Genomic DNA, 19,705 nt, shown 5'->3' on the forward strand with positions numbered 1-19,705 from the left:
TCGATTCCAACACAGACCCCTGTGGAACACCACAAGTCATCAGCAGCCAACCAGAAAACACTCTCTTTATTCTCACTCTTTGCCTCCTGCCAATCAGCCACTGCTTTATCCATGCTAGACTTTTTCCTGTAATACATAGGCTCATAGCTTGTTGAGCAGGCTCATGTGTGGCACCTTGTCAAAGGCCTTCTGAAAATCCAAGTACACAACGTCATCCAATTCTGCTTTGTTCATCCTGCTTATTATCTCCTTAAAGTATTCCAACAGATTTGTCAGGCAAGATTTTCCCTTGAGGATACTATGCTGACTATGGCTGTTTCCATTATGTGCCTCCAAATACCCCAAGACCCCTTCCCTAACAATTGACTCCAACATCTTTCCCACCACTGAGATCTGACTAACTGGCTGATAGCTTCCTTTCTTCTGTCTCTCTTCCTTCTTGAAGAATAGAGTGATATTTGCAGTTTTCCATTCTTCTGGAACCAATCCAGAATCTCATGATTCTTGAACGATCAGAATCAGAATCAGGTTTATTGTTGCCGGCATGTGTCATGAACTTTGTTAACTTAGCAGCAGCAGTTCAAAGCAATATATAATACAGAAGAAAAAAAAGTAAATAAATAAGTAAATCAATTACAGAATATGTATATTGAATAGAATAAAAATCATGTAAAAACAGAAATAATATATATTTAAAAAGTGAAGTAGTGTTCATGGGTTCGATGTCCATTTAGGAAATGGATGGCAGAGGGGAATAAACTGTTCCTGAATCACTGAATGTGTGCCTTCAGGCTTCTGTACCTCCTACCTGATGGTAACAATGAGAAAAAGGCATGCTCTAGGTGCTGAGATCCTTAATAATGGACACAGCCTTTCTGAGACACTGCTCCTTGAAGGTGTTCTGGGTACTTTGTAGGCTAATACCCAAGATGGAACCAACAAAATTTACGACCTTCTGCAGATTCTTTTGGTCCTGTGCATTGGCTCCACCCCACCCCCATACCAGTCAATGATACAGCCTGTCAGAATGCTCTCCATGGTACATCTATAAAAGTAATTGAGTGTTTTTGTTGACATACCAAATCTCTTCAAACTCCTAATGAAGTATAGTTGTGGTCTTGCCTCTTTTATAGCTGGATCAATATGTTAGGATCAGGTTACATCCTCAGAGATCTTTACACCCAGGAACTCAAAACTGCTCACTCTCTCCACTTCTGATCCCTCTATGAGGATTTGTATGTGTTCCTTTGTCTTACCCTTCCTGAAATCCACAATGAGCTATTTTGTCTTACTGATATTGAGTGCCAGGAAGTTGCTGCAACACCACTCAACAAGTTGATATATCTCGCTCCTGTACACCCCCCCATCTCCATTTGAGATTCTACCAACAATCACCAGCATATTTATAGAAAGTATTTGAGCTACATCTATTCATACATTCGTGGGTATAGAGAGAATAGGGCAGAAAGCTAAGCACACAGCCCTGAACCAGTGTTGATCTTCAGCAGAGAGGAGACATTATCATCAATCTGCACAGATTGTGATCCTCCAGTTAGGAAGTTGAAGATCCAATTGCAGAAGGATGTACTGAGGCCCAAGTTCTGTAGCTTATCGATCAGGACTGCAGTAATGATGGTCTTAAATGCTGAGCTATAGTTAATGAACAGCATTCTGACATAGGTGTTCGTATTGTCCAGGTGGTCTAAGGCCATTTGAAGAGCCATTGAGATTGCGTCTGCTGTTGACCTATTGCGGCAATAGGCAAATTACTAATTTACTCATTACTAATGCCCTCACAATCTCTTCAGCCACCACTTTCAGAACCTTGGGGTGTACACCATCTGGTCCAGGTGACTCATCTACCTTCAGACACCTTAGCTTCCCAAGAACTTTCTGCCTAGTTATGGTAATTTCCCACACTTCATGACCTCTGACACCTGGAACATCCACCATACTGATAGTGTTTTCCACAGTCAACACAGATGCAAAATACGCGTAAGGCTCTCAGTACCACTAACTGTGGTGTTAACTGTTCAGGCTAACAAAATGGCTTCTCTGTACTGTTATAATGATATGGCTTCTCTGTAATGTTACTTAATGCTGTAATGGGTTTCTGTAGCTGAAATGTTTGGGTTATAACTGCAGATAGGGGGGAATTAACCAATGGAGAATTGTTATGCTATCTTGTATGTGTGAGTTGAGTGGGAGTTTGCAGTCTTTTCTGGAGGCAAGCGAGGAGGACGGACCTGTGAGGAGCGGACAGTGGATACTGGACATCGGCAGTTCAGATGGTGGCTGAAGACTCGGAAGGTCGTTGTGGATGGAACCGTAGGCGTGAGCTCCAACGTATTAAAATATTATGTGCACAAACTGATGAACTTATTGATTTGGCACCTTAGGTTAACTGTTTCTACTAACCCAATGCAGTGGTCTTTAGGACCCGGGGGAACCCCAGACCTTATTTTACCTGTCTCAGTGCAGTGGACATTAGGACCCAGCGGCAGAGCTCTGAATCCACAGTATTTCTGTTCACAAAAATAATCACGACCACGCTTGAAAATAAAGTGGAAATAATAAAGCGATTGGAAAGAGGTGAAACCCATGGGTCATTGGAAAAGCGTTAGGCTACGTCGGTCAACGATCGGAACAATCGGAATAATTTTAAAGGATAAAGTGAGAAAGGCTCTGCCCCGATCAAAGCCACATTATTACTAAGCAACGCAGTGGTTTAATTATTGGGGTTTGGGGTTTTGGGTTTTTGATCCTCCACATCAACCCGCCACGGTGGAGAGCGCACTTGGGAGCGATCTGTCACTGGATCGAACTCAGGAACTTCGCAAGCCCGGTGCTGAAACATATGCTCTTAAGTGCTTTATATGCATAGAAAGGTAAAATATATACTATATACTAAGACAAACGTTTGACTGACTGACACTAAATAATACCAGATGTACCTGTTCCGACTTACTTAGTAAGAGAACTTCTGATTTTGATTTGATCCCGATCCATGATAACCCACGCACACTTTATACTTTAAATCATCTCTAGACTACTTATAATACCTAATACAATGTAAATGCTGTGTAAACTAGTTGTTATACTGCATTGCTTAGGGAATAATGACAAGAAAAATCTGAATCTAGACATATGGAACTCACATTGCAACTGTGTAAAACTTTACTTAGGCCATGCTCGGAGTAGTGTGTGCATTTAAGGAAGCATATAGAGACTTTGGTTGGTGTAGGAAAGATTCCTCAGGAGGATGTCTGGATTAAAGGGTCGTAAATATAAAGAGAGGTTGGACAAACTTGGATTGTTTTTTTTCTGCAGTGTCAGAGGAGAAGGAAAGACCTGAGAGAAGTATATAAAATTATGAAAAGTATAGATAGGATAGATATATTCCCAGGTAGAAACATCAAATACCAGACAGTATAGCTTTAAGGTGAAATGGGGAACATTTAAAGACATTCAAGGTAAATTTTCTTTACAGAGAGAGATGTAGGTGCCTGGAATGTACTGTGAGGGAAGTGATAGAAGCAGATATGATAGTGACATTTAACAGGCTTTGAATCAGGCATGTCAACAGGCAGGGAATGAATGGATGTGGTCCGTGCACAGATTGATAGGATTAACTTAATTCGGCATCACGGTAGTTCAGCATAGACGTGCTTATCCTTTACATGTTGCCTTTCAGTGTTTACGATTGGCATTTGTCCAGTACTCATTATTAATACCTTTGGACACAGGAAACTCAAATTAGCAGAGACAGGTTTCAAATGACCTATGTTTAAGCCAGCAAAAATGTAATAGACACCATGAGAAACTAAGGAGAAAATTGCCTTTCCACTTTTATATCCATTGCTTCCAGTTTAATATTTCTCTTGAAGGTGTTGATTCTTGGCTGGGCGGTTTCCAAATAGCTAGAAATCCTTTGGCTACCATTCAGTGGTGTGTGCATTGGACATGAAATTGATATTGTGACAAAGTCCAACATCCACTGAGTGTGGTGAACTATGTGCCTGTCTGGACACGCCCCCTTCTGACTGCTCCTGTGGCTCCTCCCACAGGCCCCTGTATAAAGGCGATTGAGGTCTGATCCTCTGCCTCATTCTCCAGGATGTAATATGATGGTCATTCACTGCTGGTTCCTTCTTCAGTCAATAAAAGCCGATATCTCGCCTTACGTCTCAGAGTGAGTTATTGATGGTGCATCAGTGAGAACAGTTTATCAGTCCCAGAGAACTGCCCTCAATGTCGGTCAGTGCTATGTTCCACAACAACATTGTGGAAGTTTATTATCTTATTTAATATTCCAGTTGTTTAACACTTTTTTGCTTTTGCATTCTTTCAGTGTTGATGGTCCTATCATCACACCTAACTGGACAGAATGACTAAACCAAATCTGTCCAGCAATGAGAATAATTATTCTATTTAAATAGACTAAATAAATCAATCAGATTCCGATGTTGGCTTCTTGTAGTTATTATTGCTGATCGCACAATAAGGAAATTGTTTTTACTTTAGTACACATTACAATCATTACATTGTGAACTTGCAATAATAACCATAATTCACTTTATGAGAGTACATGTTTAATAGGGAGAGGTACTTAATATTCACTCAGAATGTCAGCTTTCAAAGGGATGTGTGGTGCAGCATTATAAATTATCTCTATTGAAGAGGATTATATTTGGAACTACTTCAGACTTTGGAGCTATGATACTTACAAAGGCAGGGAGGGAAATTTAGTTGAGAAGAATGAGGGAGGATCTCATCGAAACCTGGGGAATATTCAAAGGCCTAGGTAGAGGCACACACTCATCCACACAGATTTTAATGGACAGTAATAACTGTGACATATTCATTCAGATTCGAAGATGAAACCCTGAATACAGTCCAGTCCACTGATTCAAAGCAGCTCTGTGCTTCTCTTGTCCATACCTTCTTGGTCCTCTGTACGGTCCTCAGTCTTCAGTCTCTGGCTATAATCAGGGAGTAGAAGTACAGCCAGGTGATCAGACTTTCCACAGGGGTCCAGTGTGTTGTTTCCTCTGCTACTATAAGTGATTTGTTGACGGTAATTATTTAGTGACTTTTTCAGGCTGGCAGGGTTAAAATTCCCCAAAATAATGGTTAAGGCATCAGAGTGAGCTGTTTTGTGCATGTTGATCACAGTGTTCAGATCGTCAAGAGCCTGGTTGTCATTGGTAACTCTGACATCATTTATACTACTGACAAGTCAAAAAAGTTCTCCCTTTCTTTATGTTGCTCCCATTTAAACTCTGGCAGTTCTGTGTTCCTCAGTCAGAATGCCATTGTTGTCTTCCATCTAATGTTTATTTCAATTCCTCTTTTTAATTTCAAAGGACTTCACAAAATCATATATGTTTGCCAAATAAATTCACACCAACTACTCTTAGTATATTTATGTCTTTCTATATTCCCCTTTACCTGGTTGAATCTGAAGTTATTGCCTCACCAAACAGTGTACATTTCATCCTGGCAGGAAAGAAGCCTTGTATTTGGTGAAAGGATTAGTAGATTGATTGATTTTTGGCAATCTTTTATACATGTAAGGAATACAATAGTCATTACAAATGTTCTTATTCTTTGTTTCTGTTTCCATTTAGAGTGCAACAAAGATGATCTTATTGATGTATTGACCCAATGCTCAAATGCACAAAGGCTGATTATTGGTCAGACCTACAACGCTATGTATGGAAAGGTATGTTTTGCATATTCCTAATACATTGGCAATGAGCTCATGTCCTCAGGTTTTTACACATTCATTTTATAGCCTTTTTGTGTCATGGCAAAAAAGTAACGGGGTTGGGAATATGTTAGCTTTACTAAGCTTTCTTTCTAATATTAATTTTCTGAATCTTCTCACTGTTGACTCACAATCAGCATGCAATGCAAAAAAGGAAGGGATTGGTTAGAGTAAGGGTTGTATAGGGATCCTACAGAAAGTACCAATGAATGTTCTCCAAGAGTCACTCTTTACTCACAATACCTGAAGTGAAGGTAGGATTCCAGGTTATCTCAGACAATGCCCTTCTACTAAGCAATCCTCTGAGGAAACCTGTGAGCTGGCGGTTGACATTTTACAGTCTTGGGCTAGTTCAGGACTTATTTGAGCCACGTTCCTGCTGATTTCAAGAAGTGTGTTAAAGACATAATTTTTCAGAGCTTTCAAGATGTTTCTTTGAGAGACTGTCTTTGGAAACTTATATTAAAATCAGTAAATGAAATAAAGCATATGGATTTGACATGTTTCACCATATTAATAAACATTTGGATCTAACCATATTTCAACAATGGAAATTATAATTAATGAAATGATATCTTGGCTATGAAATTAACAGGCAATTTAGAACAATAGATGAATGGATTGTAAAAAAAAGTACCCCAAAACAGAACTGTAAATGAATAAATAAAACATTATTAAATAAAATAATTTTGCCCTTCCTATCATATGGAGCTTTTTCAGAGCGTCAAAACACTCAAAAACCAATGATTACCTTTCATCTCTGTCACAGGCATCCTATGGGCAATGACAGCAGCCAATTTCATTGCAGTAAATTCCTGTGAATAGCAAACAGACAAAGGACCAAATCGTTTCTATTATATTTAATTACAGCGTGAGGGCATTGCTGGCAAAGACAGTATTTATTCCCTATTCCTGTTTGTCCTTGAGAATTGAGCTGCCTTCCCTTATCTGCTGCAATCCTTCTGGGGTTCTAGACCCTTGTCTACAGACGCAACAATGATCCATTTTCAAGCCAGTTCAGTTTGTGATTGTGGAGAAGCTGCAGATGCTGCTGTTCCTTGCCCTTGTCTGATATAGCAGAGGTTGTGGTTTGGGAGATGCTGTTGAAATATGTTCCGTGAATAACAGCAGTTCACTTTGTAACTGGTTCACACCACAGTCGGAGTACCAATGGTGGAGGACATGAGTAACCAGAGTAATGTTTGAGCTGCTGGTTAGATTTTGAAATGTAGCTTGAAAGAAAACTATTCACTTGAACTTTAGTCAAATGGATCACTTTTCCTTTAATTTAATTTAATTTAATTTAATAGAAACTTTTGACTTTTACCTGAGTAAACACATCACTCTAACACTCTTAAGCGAATGACAATGGATCAGAAATTTGTTCACATATATTTACATAGAATGGTTTTGTACAGCCGAAAGTCGGGTTAAATCCAGGAAAGTGATTTTACCCGCTTTTCTCGGTGCTGTCACATCAAGGTTTTCATTCTCCCTCTCATTTTCTCAAACTTAAAAATTCTTTATATGTCATCAATGGCACAACAGACACCAGGCAATTGCAGTGATAGTTTTAACTGGACTGGTCTTCAAAATGACATTTCTGATTTACCTGAAGAACATCGTTCCAGACTGCTGCAGCCGATCGTTCTTTATTCGCATTTTGCTCCTTGCTGCTACATTGACAAGGTCACTCAGTCTCCGTACTCATGAAGACTTCATCTATTTTTCTTCAGGCAACAGGATCATGTATAATGGACAGGAGTTCATAGAACGTAGACCAGTACAACACAGTACAGGATCAACCCTCGATTTGGTGCACTTTTAATCTACTTCAAGATCGACCTAATGCATCCCTCCCACAAAGCCCTTCATTTTTCTTTCACCCAAGTGCCTATCTAAGAGTATCTTAAATGTCTCTATTATTCAGTATTGTGCAAAAGTCTTCAGCACATATATATAGGTAGAAGGCCTAAGACTTTGGCACAGTACTGTAGTAATTTTATGTATTACATTGTACAGCTGCCACAAAAAGAAGACGTTTCATGACCTCTGAGAGTGATGATCAACCTGATTCTGACGTGGGTCTCTATTGTGGACTGAGAGTGAGAAGAGAATTACAGTTGGGAGAAGGGGGAGGGAGAGGGAAGTCCTCTTAAAATTGTGCGCTCTTACATTTTGTATTTCTGCCTTGGGAAGAAGGTGCTGCCTGTTCTCTCTGTCAATGCCTCTTATCATCTTATACACCTCTATCAGGTTATCTCTAATCCTCCTTCTCTTCAAAGTGAAAAGCTCTAACTTGCTCAACCTATCCTCATAAGATATGCTTTCTAATCCAGGCAGCATCTAGGTAAATCTCTTCTACACCCTCTCTAAAGCTTCCACATTCTTGCTACAATGAGGCAACTAGAACTGTAGACAATATTCCAAGTGCGGTCTACCCAGAGTTTCATTGAGCTGCAACATGACCTCACGGATCTTGAATTCAAACTCCTGACTAATAAAGGCCAGCACACATAATTCTTCTTAACCATCGTACCATCGTGCACTGTGACTTTGAGGGATCTGTAGACGTGAATCCCAAGATCCCTCTGTTCTTCCGCACTGTTAAGAATCTTGCCACTAACCTTATTTTGGCCTTCAAATTCGACCCTCCAAAGTGAATCACTTTACGCTTTTCTGGATTGAACTCCATCTACCATTTCTCAGGCCAGCTCTACATCCGGTCAATGTCTCATTGTAACATCAGACAAACTTCAATACTATCCACAACTCCACCAACCTTCATGCCATCTGCAATCTTACCAGCTCATCCTTTTGTTTCTGCATCCAAGTCATTTATAAAACTCACAAAAAGCAGAGGTCCCAGAGCCGATCTCTGTGAAACACCATTGGTCACCACCATCCAGATAGAATATGCTCCATCCACTACCACGCTCTGCCTTCTGTGGGCAGAACCCATTCAGACAAGTTTCCCTGTATCCCAAGCCTCACAACTTTCAGAATGAGCCAACCATAGTGGAATTTATCAAAAAATTTACTAATATCCATATATACCACATATACTGCTCTACCTTCATCAATTTGTCTTGTCACTTCCTCAAAGAATTCATCAGGCTTGTGAGGCAGGACCTGCCTCAAATAAAGACATGCTAACTAACCCTAATCAGACTACACTTTTCCAAATGCTCACAGATCTTGTCTCCAAGAATCCTGTCTAAAAGGTTGACCCACCACTCATGTATATGTTTCCTCTCCTATCCCTGATTGGTAATACCCTGACTCTTGTCATCCTCCTGTTCTTCACATATAGAGTGCTTTAGGGTTTTCCTTAATCCTACTTGCCAACACCTTGTTATGTCCCCTTCTAGCTCTCTCGTCTATTCTTAAGCTTCTTCCTGCCTAAATGTTCTACATCTCCATCCACCATAATTCCTTCATCCTACCATCCTTTCCCTGCCTCAATGGGACAAGCCTATCCAGAATCCCTTAGTAGGTGCTTGCTTGCAGACCCTGCCCCATCTCCTGCCAGGAATGCCTTGAGCCCTGAATGATCTCTGGCCTCTGGCAAAAGAAATTAACTTCTAACAATGTTTCTCACATTTTTCTCCAGGTTCTAGCCTGTTGGGTCAGTCTCACATTTGGGGTTATCTAGAATAGCTTAATGCTGTCCATGTCAGCTACACCGCCCTTATGAGTGCACTTTAAAAAAATTAAATAAATCGGTCAGATAGGACCTTCGTCCATCTGACAAAAACATGTTATCTTTGATCACTCTCAGTCTTTCCAAATGCAGTCTATAATTTTGGTCCTCAGAAGTTTTTCTCCCAACAACTTCCCCACCAGTATTGTTAAGTTTACTGGCTTGCAATTCCTTAGTTTAATTTTACTGCCCTTTTAAAATAAAGCTATCACATTCATTATCCTCCAGTCATCTGTCACCTCAACTGTGGCCAATCAACAGTGCCAAATAATTGTCTATTTAAGAACTGGCAGCAACACCACAGCAAGTAAGTCATCGCCCTGACACAGTGGTTTCAACAAAACAACCTCTCCCTCAATGTAGCAAAACAAAGGAGCTGATTGTGGACTACAGGAGGAATGGAGTCTGGCTAACCCCTATTGACATCAATGGATCTGGAGTTGAGAGGATGAACAGCTTTAAGTTCCTCAGCATCCACATCACTGAGGATCTCAAATGATCTGTATATACCAGCTGCATGGTGAAAAGGGCACAACAGCGCCTCTTTCACCTCAGACAGTTGAAGGAGTTTGGTAAGGGCCCCCAAATCCTAAGGACTTTCTACAGGGGCAAAATTGAGAGCATCCTGACGGGCTGCATCACTGCCTGGTATGGGAACTGTACTTCGCTCAATCACAGGACTTGCTGAAAATGATGCCCACCGCATCTGTGGATGTGAACTTCCTATGATTCAAGATATTTACAGCAACAGGTGCATAAAAAGGGCCTGAAGGATCACTGGGGACCCATTTCACCCCAACCACAAACTCTTCCAGCTGCTACCATCCGGGAAACAGTACCACAGCATTAAAGCCAGGACCAACAGGCTCTGGGACAGCTTCTTCCACTAGGCTATCAGACTGATTACTTCATTCTGATAAAATTGTATTTCTATATTATATTGACTGTCCTGTCGTACATACTATTCATTATAAATTACTATAAGTTGCACATTGCATATTTAGATGGGGACATAACGTAAAAATTTTTACTCCTCATGTATATGAAGGATGTAAGTAATAATGTCAATTCAATTCAATTCAATTCAATATGTTGAATGCTGACAACTGCAAGAACATCAATAAAGAATATCTCACTGAAGTTAGCATTGTAGCACTACACTAGGCAACTTGCCAATGCTGTTCTGTGAACCTTGTAATTGAGTTATCACTCTTTATGTGTCATCATGAAGACACACATAACTTTAATGCCCAAAATAATAGAGCAGAAAATGTTCTAGGTCCTGTGCTCAACAATAGAGTAGCTTCAATATTTAAATATGGCACATCTTGAACTGATGTTCTTGTAACATGTGTAGTCACATGAAGCCTACAACAAATCAGTACTGAATAAAAAGGAGTGTGAGTCTTTATCACAATTTTTGTGACTGATTCGTAACCTTAACACTTGCTATCTCTTCAAGTTTTGAGTAACTTTTCAGACAGAGTACAAAAAGGACGCAAGTTGAAGAGTGAGTCAGATTCTAATGTAAAGTGCACTGACATGAGTCATGCAGCACACAATAAAGTTCAATTTGATCTGCATAAATAATCACCTGTGTATGAAGGCCCAACCTCATAATCCAAATTTCATTCAAGTTAAAGGTCAAAGGCCATTCTATTTCAGCTTGAATAGCAATCACTATTTTCCTTCTTAAAATGATAAGCATTAAATAATATAAAGTAGCAGCAACAGGAAATCCATGGAGATATTACTCTAGAGAATATTAATCCGAAACCAGACACTGCTCGTCAGAGTGGGAGTGAAATACGTAAATGAATCTTGAGGCCTAATTGTAACACATTATATTCACCACCTAGGGTCCACAGACCCCTTGCTTAATGGTATTGGTCCATAGCATAAACAACGTTGGGAACCCCTGCACTATACTTAACAAGAAAGTTATAAGATGTAGACTTGTTAACATAATCTGACCTCTACCCACAGCCAATGAAACAGGCTCACCCCCTGATGGTTGCCATCAAAATTCATTCAAGAAGGAATGGGAAGGAGGTTAAACTGCCCCAGCACCAAAAGATGAATCTTACCACTTATGTTTTGTGTTATCTTACCACTTATGTGGCAGATTTCCACAAAGTAATCCTGATTGTCAGCTCTAACTCTCATAGGGAGCCTGGAGAAACCCTGAAAAATATTTAACAATGACATAGCACAGAGACATCCTTCACTTTAAAAAATGAGTATATTCCAAATGATTATATTCTAAACTTGTGTTTTCTTCATCCTTCTCATCAGCCCAAGCTTGCCTTCCCTGCATTTGTTAGGGTCAATTTAATTAGCCCTTATTCTTAACATCAATTGACATTCTCATGGGCCCAGTGCCAACAACAAAACTGTTTTAAGGAATCAGTTTTCTTCCAGAGTGACTTCATGTTCATTTAATAGTTCTTAAACAGAAGAAGGTGCAGATTATTCTCAACATTGCAAATTCATTTTAACCTAGTTAGACCTTTTATTTTAAGAGGTAGCAATGTTGCTGAGAAATCAGATCTATTAAAATCCTTTTTTTGCCATAGATCACAAACAGAAGGGATTTCTCCAGGGATAGATCACACATTCTTGGTGAACTTTTGTCCATCGAGTTACTTGTTCAATTCACCTTAGTGTTCTGACATTTTTTTCCATCATTATAACACATGGGGCTAATAGTTTCATTCTTGCCATCCACACATTTTTCAGGTGATCTAAAGAAAAATTCTTTTCACTCAGATATATGGTTGAAATTTAGAACAACAGAGTTGGTGGAGAAAGAAACTCATAAGAGTTTTTTAGACAAGCAATTGAATCACCAGGGCATAGGAGGTTCTGGGCCAGATGCTGGTAGATGCAATTAATGTACATGGGTACTTGATGTTGCCATGGGCACGGTACATTAAAAGCCTTTTTTATATGTTGTATGACTCTATAAGTATAACACAACACAAGCTGCTCAAACATTTTCCGAAGTTCTTATTATGTAAACTATCAGAATACATTTATCATGACATGAACAAAGTCACTGGAGAGACACTGAAGCTAATGGATATAAAAGTGTTTATTCAACAAAAATGAGCAATGGACATCCTATTGAGACACACTTGGAAGAACAGGCCTGCTTGACTCAATATTATATGACATTTTGATATGCTAAAAATCAAAGGTAACAGCAAGACAATGCTATAGTTACAATCTATCTACAATGTTTCCTTTGAATTAAATATAGATTTCAAACTTAGCCTTCCTCACATCCACACTCCAGACAAAGTAATATTTGTCTGGACAAATTAGCTGTTAAAATTAGTATTTGCTATAAACCATAACTCCAGAGTACGTTCTAACACTTCTTCCAGCATTTAGTTCTAGAGTTACTCATCCACTGGGCGCTCATTGCTGACACCTGACTCCATCATTGGAGATGTCATAGAGCAATGAAAAGTCGCTCATGGTGGATCAAGGACCTCTAGCTAAGAGGAAAAGATATTCCCAGCAGTAAGAAGCCCACTCCAACAAAATGTTTAGAGACACATATCATTCTTGGACCTTTATTATAAGCAAAGTAATTGCAATTTAAAGGTTTTGCAAAACTGAGATTCTGCAAGAAAACCCTTGGCACGACAGATCTTTCCCCAGTTTGCTGAGGCCACTCACACACTCAATCTGCAAGGAATCTGTGAAAAGGCACTGGGATTTTATTGCATTGCTGCCTTTCCACAAGTGCAGGCATGCATTGGCTGTCCTCCTTTGTGCATATGAGCTCCCTTTAGTAGTTTGATCCCTTTTCTCAACAGAATACTCCTCCCTCAATTATCAGATTTCTCAGACAGTAAGTGTAATATTTCTGGGCAGACACCTGATGTATTGATCCTCAGGAGAATCGCACTGGCATATTATCTCTGCATATGGCAATACCTGAAGGGCGGGATTGTGGGAGGGGGCAGAGTATTATCCTCATCTTCAATGACCTCACACCAATTAACAATCCAACCAAAGGTGTTGAGTGCCAATTCAATGAGAGCATTTAAAATCATAGAAAAATCGTAGCTAAGTCAATAAGACCAAGGAGCAGAATGAGGCCATTTGGCCCAACGAGTGTGCTCTGCCATTCCATCATGCTGATTTATTATCCCTTTCAACCCCATTATTCTGTCTCCTCTCCTTAAGCTTTGATGCCCTTACTAATGAAGAACCTATCAACTTTCCCTCTAAGTATACCCAATGGCTTGGCCTTCTCCACCGCCTGTGGCAATGAACTCCACAGATTCACCACACTCTAGCTAAAAACCTCTGTTCTAATAGGATGTCTGATCAGTAATATTTGAGTAATATTGTAAATATATTGTTTGATTAAGTATTCTTTGTTGTAAAAATAACTCATTATGGTTTATATGAGTGGCATACATCATCACACCACTGGTCATGCACGTGCACCTTGCTTAAAGTATAAACAAAACTAAGACCTGTTCTCCTGGGTTCCTGTCCTTTTGCTCTCAATTAGTTTTATGCTTTGGAGTTTCTAGACATAACAACGTCCTTCTATTTTGAGGCCCCTGAATAGAAGCAACATCCTCTCCATGACCACTCTACCTTGACCTTTCAATATTCAGTAGGATTCCACCTCATTCTTCTAAACTCTGGAAAGTACAGGCCCAGGGCCATCAAATGCATTTCATCATTAGCTCTTTCATTCCCGAGATCATTCTCATGAACCTCTTTTGGCCCATCTCCAGCTCATCCTTTCCTTACACAAGAGGCCCAACCCTGCACACAATACTCCAATGCCTTATAAATCCTCAGAATAACATCCTTACTTTTATTTTCCACTCCTTTCAAAATGAATGCTAACATTGCATTTGACTTCCTTTCCTGCAAGTTAGCCTTTAGGGAATCCCACACATGAAATACAGGAAATCTGAAATAAAGACAAAATTGCTGGATGCATTCAGCATCTGCAGAAAGAGAAAGGGAATTAGTGTTTCAGGATGAAAACCTTTATTCAGAGGATTCTGGTGAAGGGGTTATGACCAAAACTTTAACTCAGTCTCTCATTCCTCAGATGCTGTCCGACCTTCTAAGTGCTTCCTGAATGTTATGTTTTTATTTCAAGTACCAGAATAGATGTTGACAACCCCACTCATCTTCTAAAGATGAGATCCTGCAACCTTTGTCAAACTGGGGCTGCTCCTCAGTACACACACAGGCAGGTGTGGAGCCTTCATCGCTGGATACTGAATAACATTGCCAACTAAAGGAACAGCAAGATGCAGACCCAGAGCTTGAGGTTCAAGAGACGCAAGCTGAATATTACCAAGAGCAAGAGAAGCTGGAGGGGAAGAACGAAAACTAGCGATGTCCTGGCAGAATTGAATCAGCCTCACCTCCCAGGAAAGCAGCTGAAGGAGGCATTGTCTGCATGGACAACACATTTTTTTCAGAAGTGCAGCTTTCTCAGAATTTTTTGTTTATTATTTATGATAGACCACTTGAAGCTGAACACAAATATAAAATCAGACTATTTGTATCACGTACGAATTTGGAGAAACAAGACTAACTTTTATTGAATATCATGTGCTTAATGTATAACACTGCTGACATATTACAATAGTTCAACTAGGCTAAATCTGTTTTGTTGATGATTTTTCTTTGTACTCAGTGTTTGAGGCTTCTCACTTAAGAATCAACAATAATCAGCCAGAACTGATGGATTCCAGTTCCCTGTTACCATTTCTCCATGACCGCAATATCCTGGTGAAACTTTTTACCATGCTCGTCGCTGAGAGCACCAAGATATGCAGGGAAGAAGTCTAAATGGGAATGCAGAAAATGAATCTTTAATGATATGTTGCACTTCATGGTTTTGTATTCTTGAAGCACGTTGTCAACCAGCTGCATGTAATTTGGTGCTCTGTAGTTGCCAAGAAATTTTTCAAAAACATCCTTGAATGCCCTCCATGTGATTTTCTCCGGTCCCACTGGAAGTTCTTTGAATTGCCTTTCACTGATGACCTGTTTGAATTGTGGACCAACAAACATGCCTTCCTTAATCTTGGTCCCAGTTATTCTGGGAAACATCTGTTTCAAATATCGAAATCCTTCACAGAAATATATGGCTTTTCTAAAACTTTTCCTGCCATGCATCATCCGCCCTGCCTAAGCATGCCCAGGCAGGTCTGGGCAATCAGACTCAGGTTTATTACCACCAGCATGTGTCGTGAAATTTGTTTAACTTAACAGTTAGCAGTAGTTCAATGCAATACATGATAATACAGGAAGAAAAAAATAAATCAATCAATTACAGTAAGTATATATATATGTATATTGACTAGATTAAAAATAGTACAAAAGCAGAAATAACATATTAAAAAAGTGAGGTTGTGTTCATGGATTCTATGTCCATTTAGGAATCATATGCAAGGGGGAAAGAAGCTGTTTCTGAATCACTGAGTGTGTGCCTCCAGGCTTCTGTTCCTCCTTCCTGACAGTGAAAATGAGAAGAGGGCATTCCCTAGGTGATGGAATATTTAATAGTGGATGCCACCTTTCTGAGGCACCGCTCCTTGAAGATGTCTTGAGTACCATGAAGGCTAGTACCCAAGATGGAGCTAACTAATTTTATGATTTGTTGTAGCTTCTTTTGGTCCAGTGCAGCAGCCTACCACCCTCACCTACCGCACCCACCCCCCATGCCAGACAGTAATGCTGCCTGTCTGAATGCTCTCCGCAGTACATCTGTTGAAGTTTTTGAGTGTTTTCGTTGACAAAACTAACCTCTTCAAACCCCTAGTGAAATATAGCTGCTGTCTTGCCTTCTTTACAGCTGCATCGAATTGTTAGGACCAGCTTAGACCCTCAGAGATCTTGATATCCAAGAACTTAAAATCACTCACTCTCTCCACTTCTGATCCCTCTATGAGGATTGGTTTGTCTTTCCTGATTTGTCCTTCCCGAAATCCACAATCAGATCTTTCGTCTTACTGACATTGAGTGCAAGGTTGTTGCTGCGGCACCACTCCACTAGTTGGTATATCTTGCTCCTGTATGCCCTCATCTCCATCTGAGATTCTATCAACAAAGGTTGTATCATCAACAAATTTATAGATGGAATTTGAGTTATACCAAGTCACACAGTCATGGTTATAGGGAGAGTAGAGCAATGGGCTAAGTACACACCCCTGAGGTGCACAGTGTTGATTACCAGCGAGGAGGAGATATTACCACCAACCCACACAGATTGTGGTCTTCCAGTTAGGAAGTCGAGGATCCAATTGCAGAGGGAGGTACAGAGGCCCAGTATCTATAAATTATTCAAGATAGAAAACTTCTCAGCTAACATTGTGGGCAACATTTTAATTGACTGGACTTATGAAATGAAGTAATAAATCAAAGGTTTCAACGGTTCAAAGGTACATTTAATGTCAGAGAAATGTACACAATATACATCCTGAAATGCTTTTTCTTTGCAAACATCCACAAAAACAGAGGAGTTCCCCAAAGAATGAACGACAGTTAGAACCCCAAATTCCCCCCACCTCCCCTCCCTCCCACGCATAAGCGGCAGCAAGCAACAATATCCCCTCCACCCACTGGCAAAAAAAAGCGTCGGCACCGCCACTGAGCACTCAAGCGGAAGCAAAGCAACAGTAAAGACACAGACTTGCAGTTCCCCCAAAGACTTCATGTTTCACCCAGTATACGACATACCAGGCTCTCTCTCTCCCTAATAAGGGAGAAAAGGATGTCTGTGTTTTCACAACGAGCGGGGAGACATAACAACAACTCAATGTTTTACAATGTTAAAAGTCCATTACATCGCTTTTTTCAAGCTTTGCGCTCAAAGATCTGAGTAGATTTTCCGACTCCCCCGATGACACCCGGATCTCCTGCCATGACACCAGCCTTCGATCCACCCATCTCTAGAGTCCCGAGATCCTAGGCCTCCAAACAATAGGCAGCCTCTCAGGCCAAGCCCTTGCCGTGCCAAACAACAACAGCCAGTTATGAAACCCTGAGGGCGGGTCCCATTCCTACAAGGAACCGTAGTCAGCATGTATCTCCAGGTTATTGTCTTCAAAATAACCTTGAAAGGGAAAAATAAAGATATTAAAGATGGAAATTGAGGTGTTTCCAAAGATGCAAGCAAAGGAGTCGCTGTTTAGCCCCATCATCACTCCACTCTGCCTCCAATTATATATAGGCAATTCCAAAAATAAAGTGTGTGTTAGGGAAATATCTTGGTGATTTTCATGATCAACAGCCCAAAACCTATAAGGTACACCCAAAGATATTCAGGAAATAAAATCTTTGGTGTTTACTGTAATTAGAGATCCCTCCTAGAGAATGTTTTTCAGATGAAGCCTGTTCACAGATTGATCATTCACAAGCCACATAATAACCTACACACTATAGTCCTAACTCCAACATGCTTCAGCAGTAAGCAACTGAGGGTGATGAGATGAGATGAAATCCTACATAGACTTTGACAGCATTGCCTGCAGAGACCATATTGTGTCAATGAACAAATATATTATTGAATCAGCTCACACTAGCTATTTTCTCTTGTGTGTGTTTCCCCTGACATGTGAAATTCATTTCTGTTTTGTTCGATGAGTGAGATGAAGTAACTAGAGCTACCCACTGCTTGCCATTTCCTATAATCACCATAGTGCATCTCCGATCGTACTCTAGCAGCACACAGGACCTTCCTCACTAATCTCTTTCCTTCTCGTCTGCAGCCTCTGATTCCTCCTGCATAGGTACATTGTGCATTTCTAGTGTTTCAGAGGGGACTCTACATTTAAGGTCCAGCCCCATGTGAGATTGGTGTAAATTAAATATCAGCAGATGCACTAAATTTTATTTCAGTTTTTGTTCACCTGCATGAACTTAGACAAAATATAAACACGTAGGGCTTTACATTGTTATTACAGCCATATCTCTTTCCTTCCACATATGGCTTTATTTTTGTACTAACAAAACATATTGGGAGAGTTCATAGGGTTTCATGATAGAATGGTGACATTTTCCCAAGGGGTTCCATGAGACATGGGACCAAGTTAGGCATTGTTATTGCCAATTTCCTGTCAAATAAACGGAGACAGGTGGTAGAAATGTGTGATTGCTGAGTCATTATGTTGGCAAACATAGATCTTGGCAGATGCAACCTGCCAGAATTGAATTCCTGATCTGTCGCACCACCTAGTGGTAGAACTGAAAGTGTTGCATAAAATAAACACCCCAATTTAAAATCAGTATCCTGGAAAGTGGACATATTTAAGAACTGTAAATTCTACATAACAGAGGTTTCACCCAGAAATAATTGCATAATGATAACTTCACTGAACGTAAATCCAACCTGAATCTACAATCTTCGTACTAACTTTTAAGGGCTCTTTTACAACTAATGTTCTCAGTATTATTTTCTTTTTTTGCACACTGGCTGGTTGCAGTCTTTGTTTAATTTTTTTTTGTAGGTTCAGTTGTATTTCTTTATTTTTCCTGCAAGTGTCTGTAACATGTAGATACTTTGATAACAAATTTTATTTATCGAGACACACTGGGGAATAGGCCCTTCCAACCCTTCAAGCCGCGCCTCCCAGAAATGCCACTGATTTAACCCTAGTCTAATCATGGGACAAGTTACAATGACCAATTACCCTACCAACTGTTACATCTTTGAACTGTGGGAGGAAATCCACTGGGTCACGAGGAGGGCATTCAAATTCATTACAGACAGCAGCAGGAAATGGACGCGGGTTACCTGTACTGTAAAGCATTGTGGAACCACTACACTATGGTGCTTGCCCCATTGACCTTGATTTACTTTGAACTTCAAATATTTTTCCCCAGGTGAGACTGTAACCATTCAAAAACTCACCAGAGATTTCCCTAACTATTTGCCCAGCATCGTTTGTGACCCTGATGCTGGTCACACAACAATGGTTTCTTCCACAGCTGGTGGAAACTGAAGCAGTTACAGAGAACCTATGACAATCACAATTCAGACAATAGTCAGACTAACCACATTAGGCAGGGATCAGAAATGAAGATGGCTATGAAAGTGTCTGCACTGTCTCATTAATGCTTTCGTAAATAGAATTTGCCAGCTTCTGATATGTCTATCTCTGATGGTTTTTTATTGATCACTGATGCTTCATAAAAATCAGTACTGAGTTGCCTATGCCATGATCAGCCCACAC

The 19,705-nt window shown here is 40.1% G+C and overlaps 1 protein-coding gene across 1 annotated transcript in view; it reads left to right on the forward strand.

Annotated features, from left to right (window-relative positions):
* Window positions 1-19,705, forward strand: part of LOC132390924 (annexin A10-like) — a 200,750-nt gene that overhangs the window by 125,754 nt on the left and 55,291 nt on the right. Inside the window, exons 2-3 of the mRNA XM_059963458.1 lie at window positions 4,216-4,257; window positions 5,631-5,725. Coding sequence (XP_059819441.1) covers window positions 4,216-4,257; window positions 5,631-5,725 — 137 coding nt within the window. The remainder of the gene's footprint in view (window positions 1-4,215; window positions 4,258-5,630; window positions 5,726-19,705) is intronic.

This window comes from Hypanus sabinus, chromosome 3, assembly GCF_030144855.1.
Source record: "Hypanus sabinus isolate sHypSab1 chromosome 3, sHypSab1.hap1, whole genome shotgun sequence".
NCBI classification, from domain to species: domain Eukaryota; kingdom Metazoa; phylum Chordata; class Chondrichthyes; order Myliobatiformes; family Dasyatidae; genus Hypanus; species Hypanus sabinus.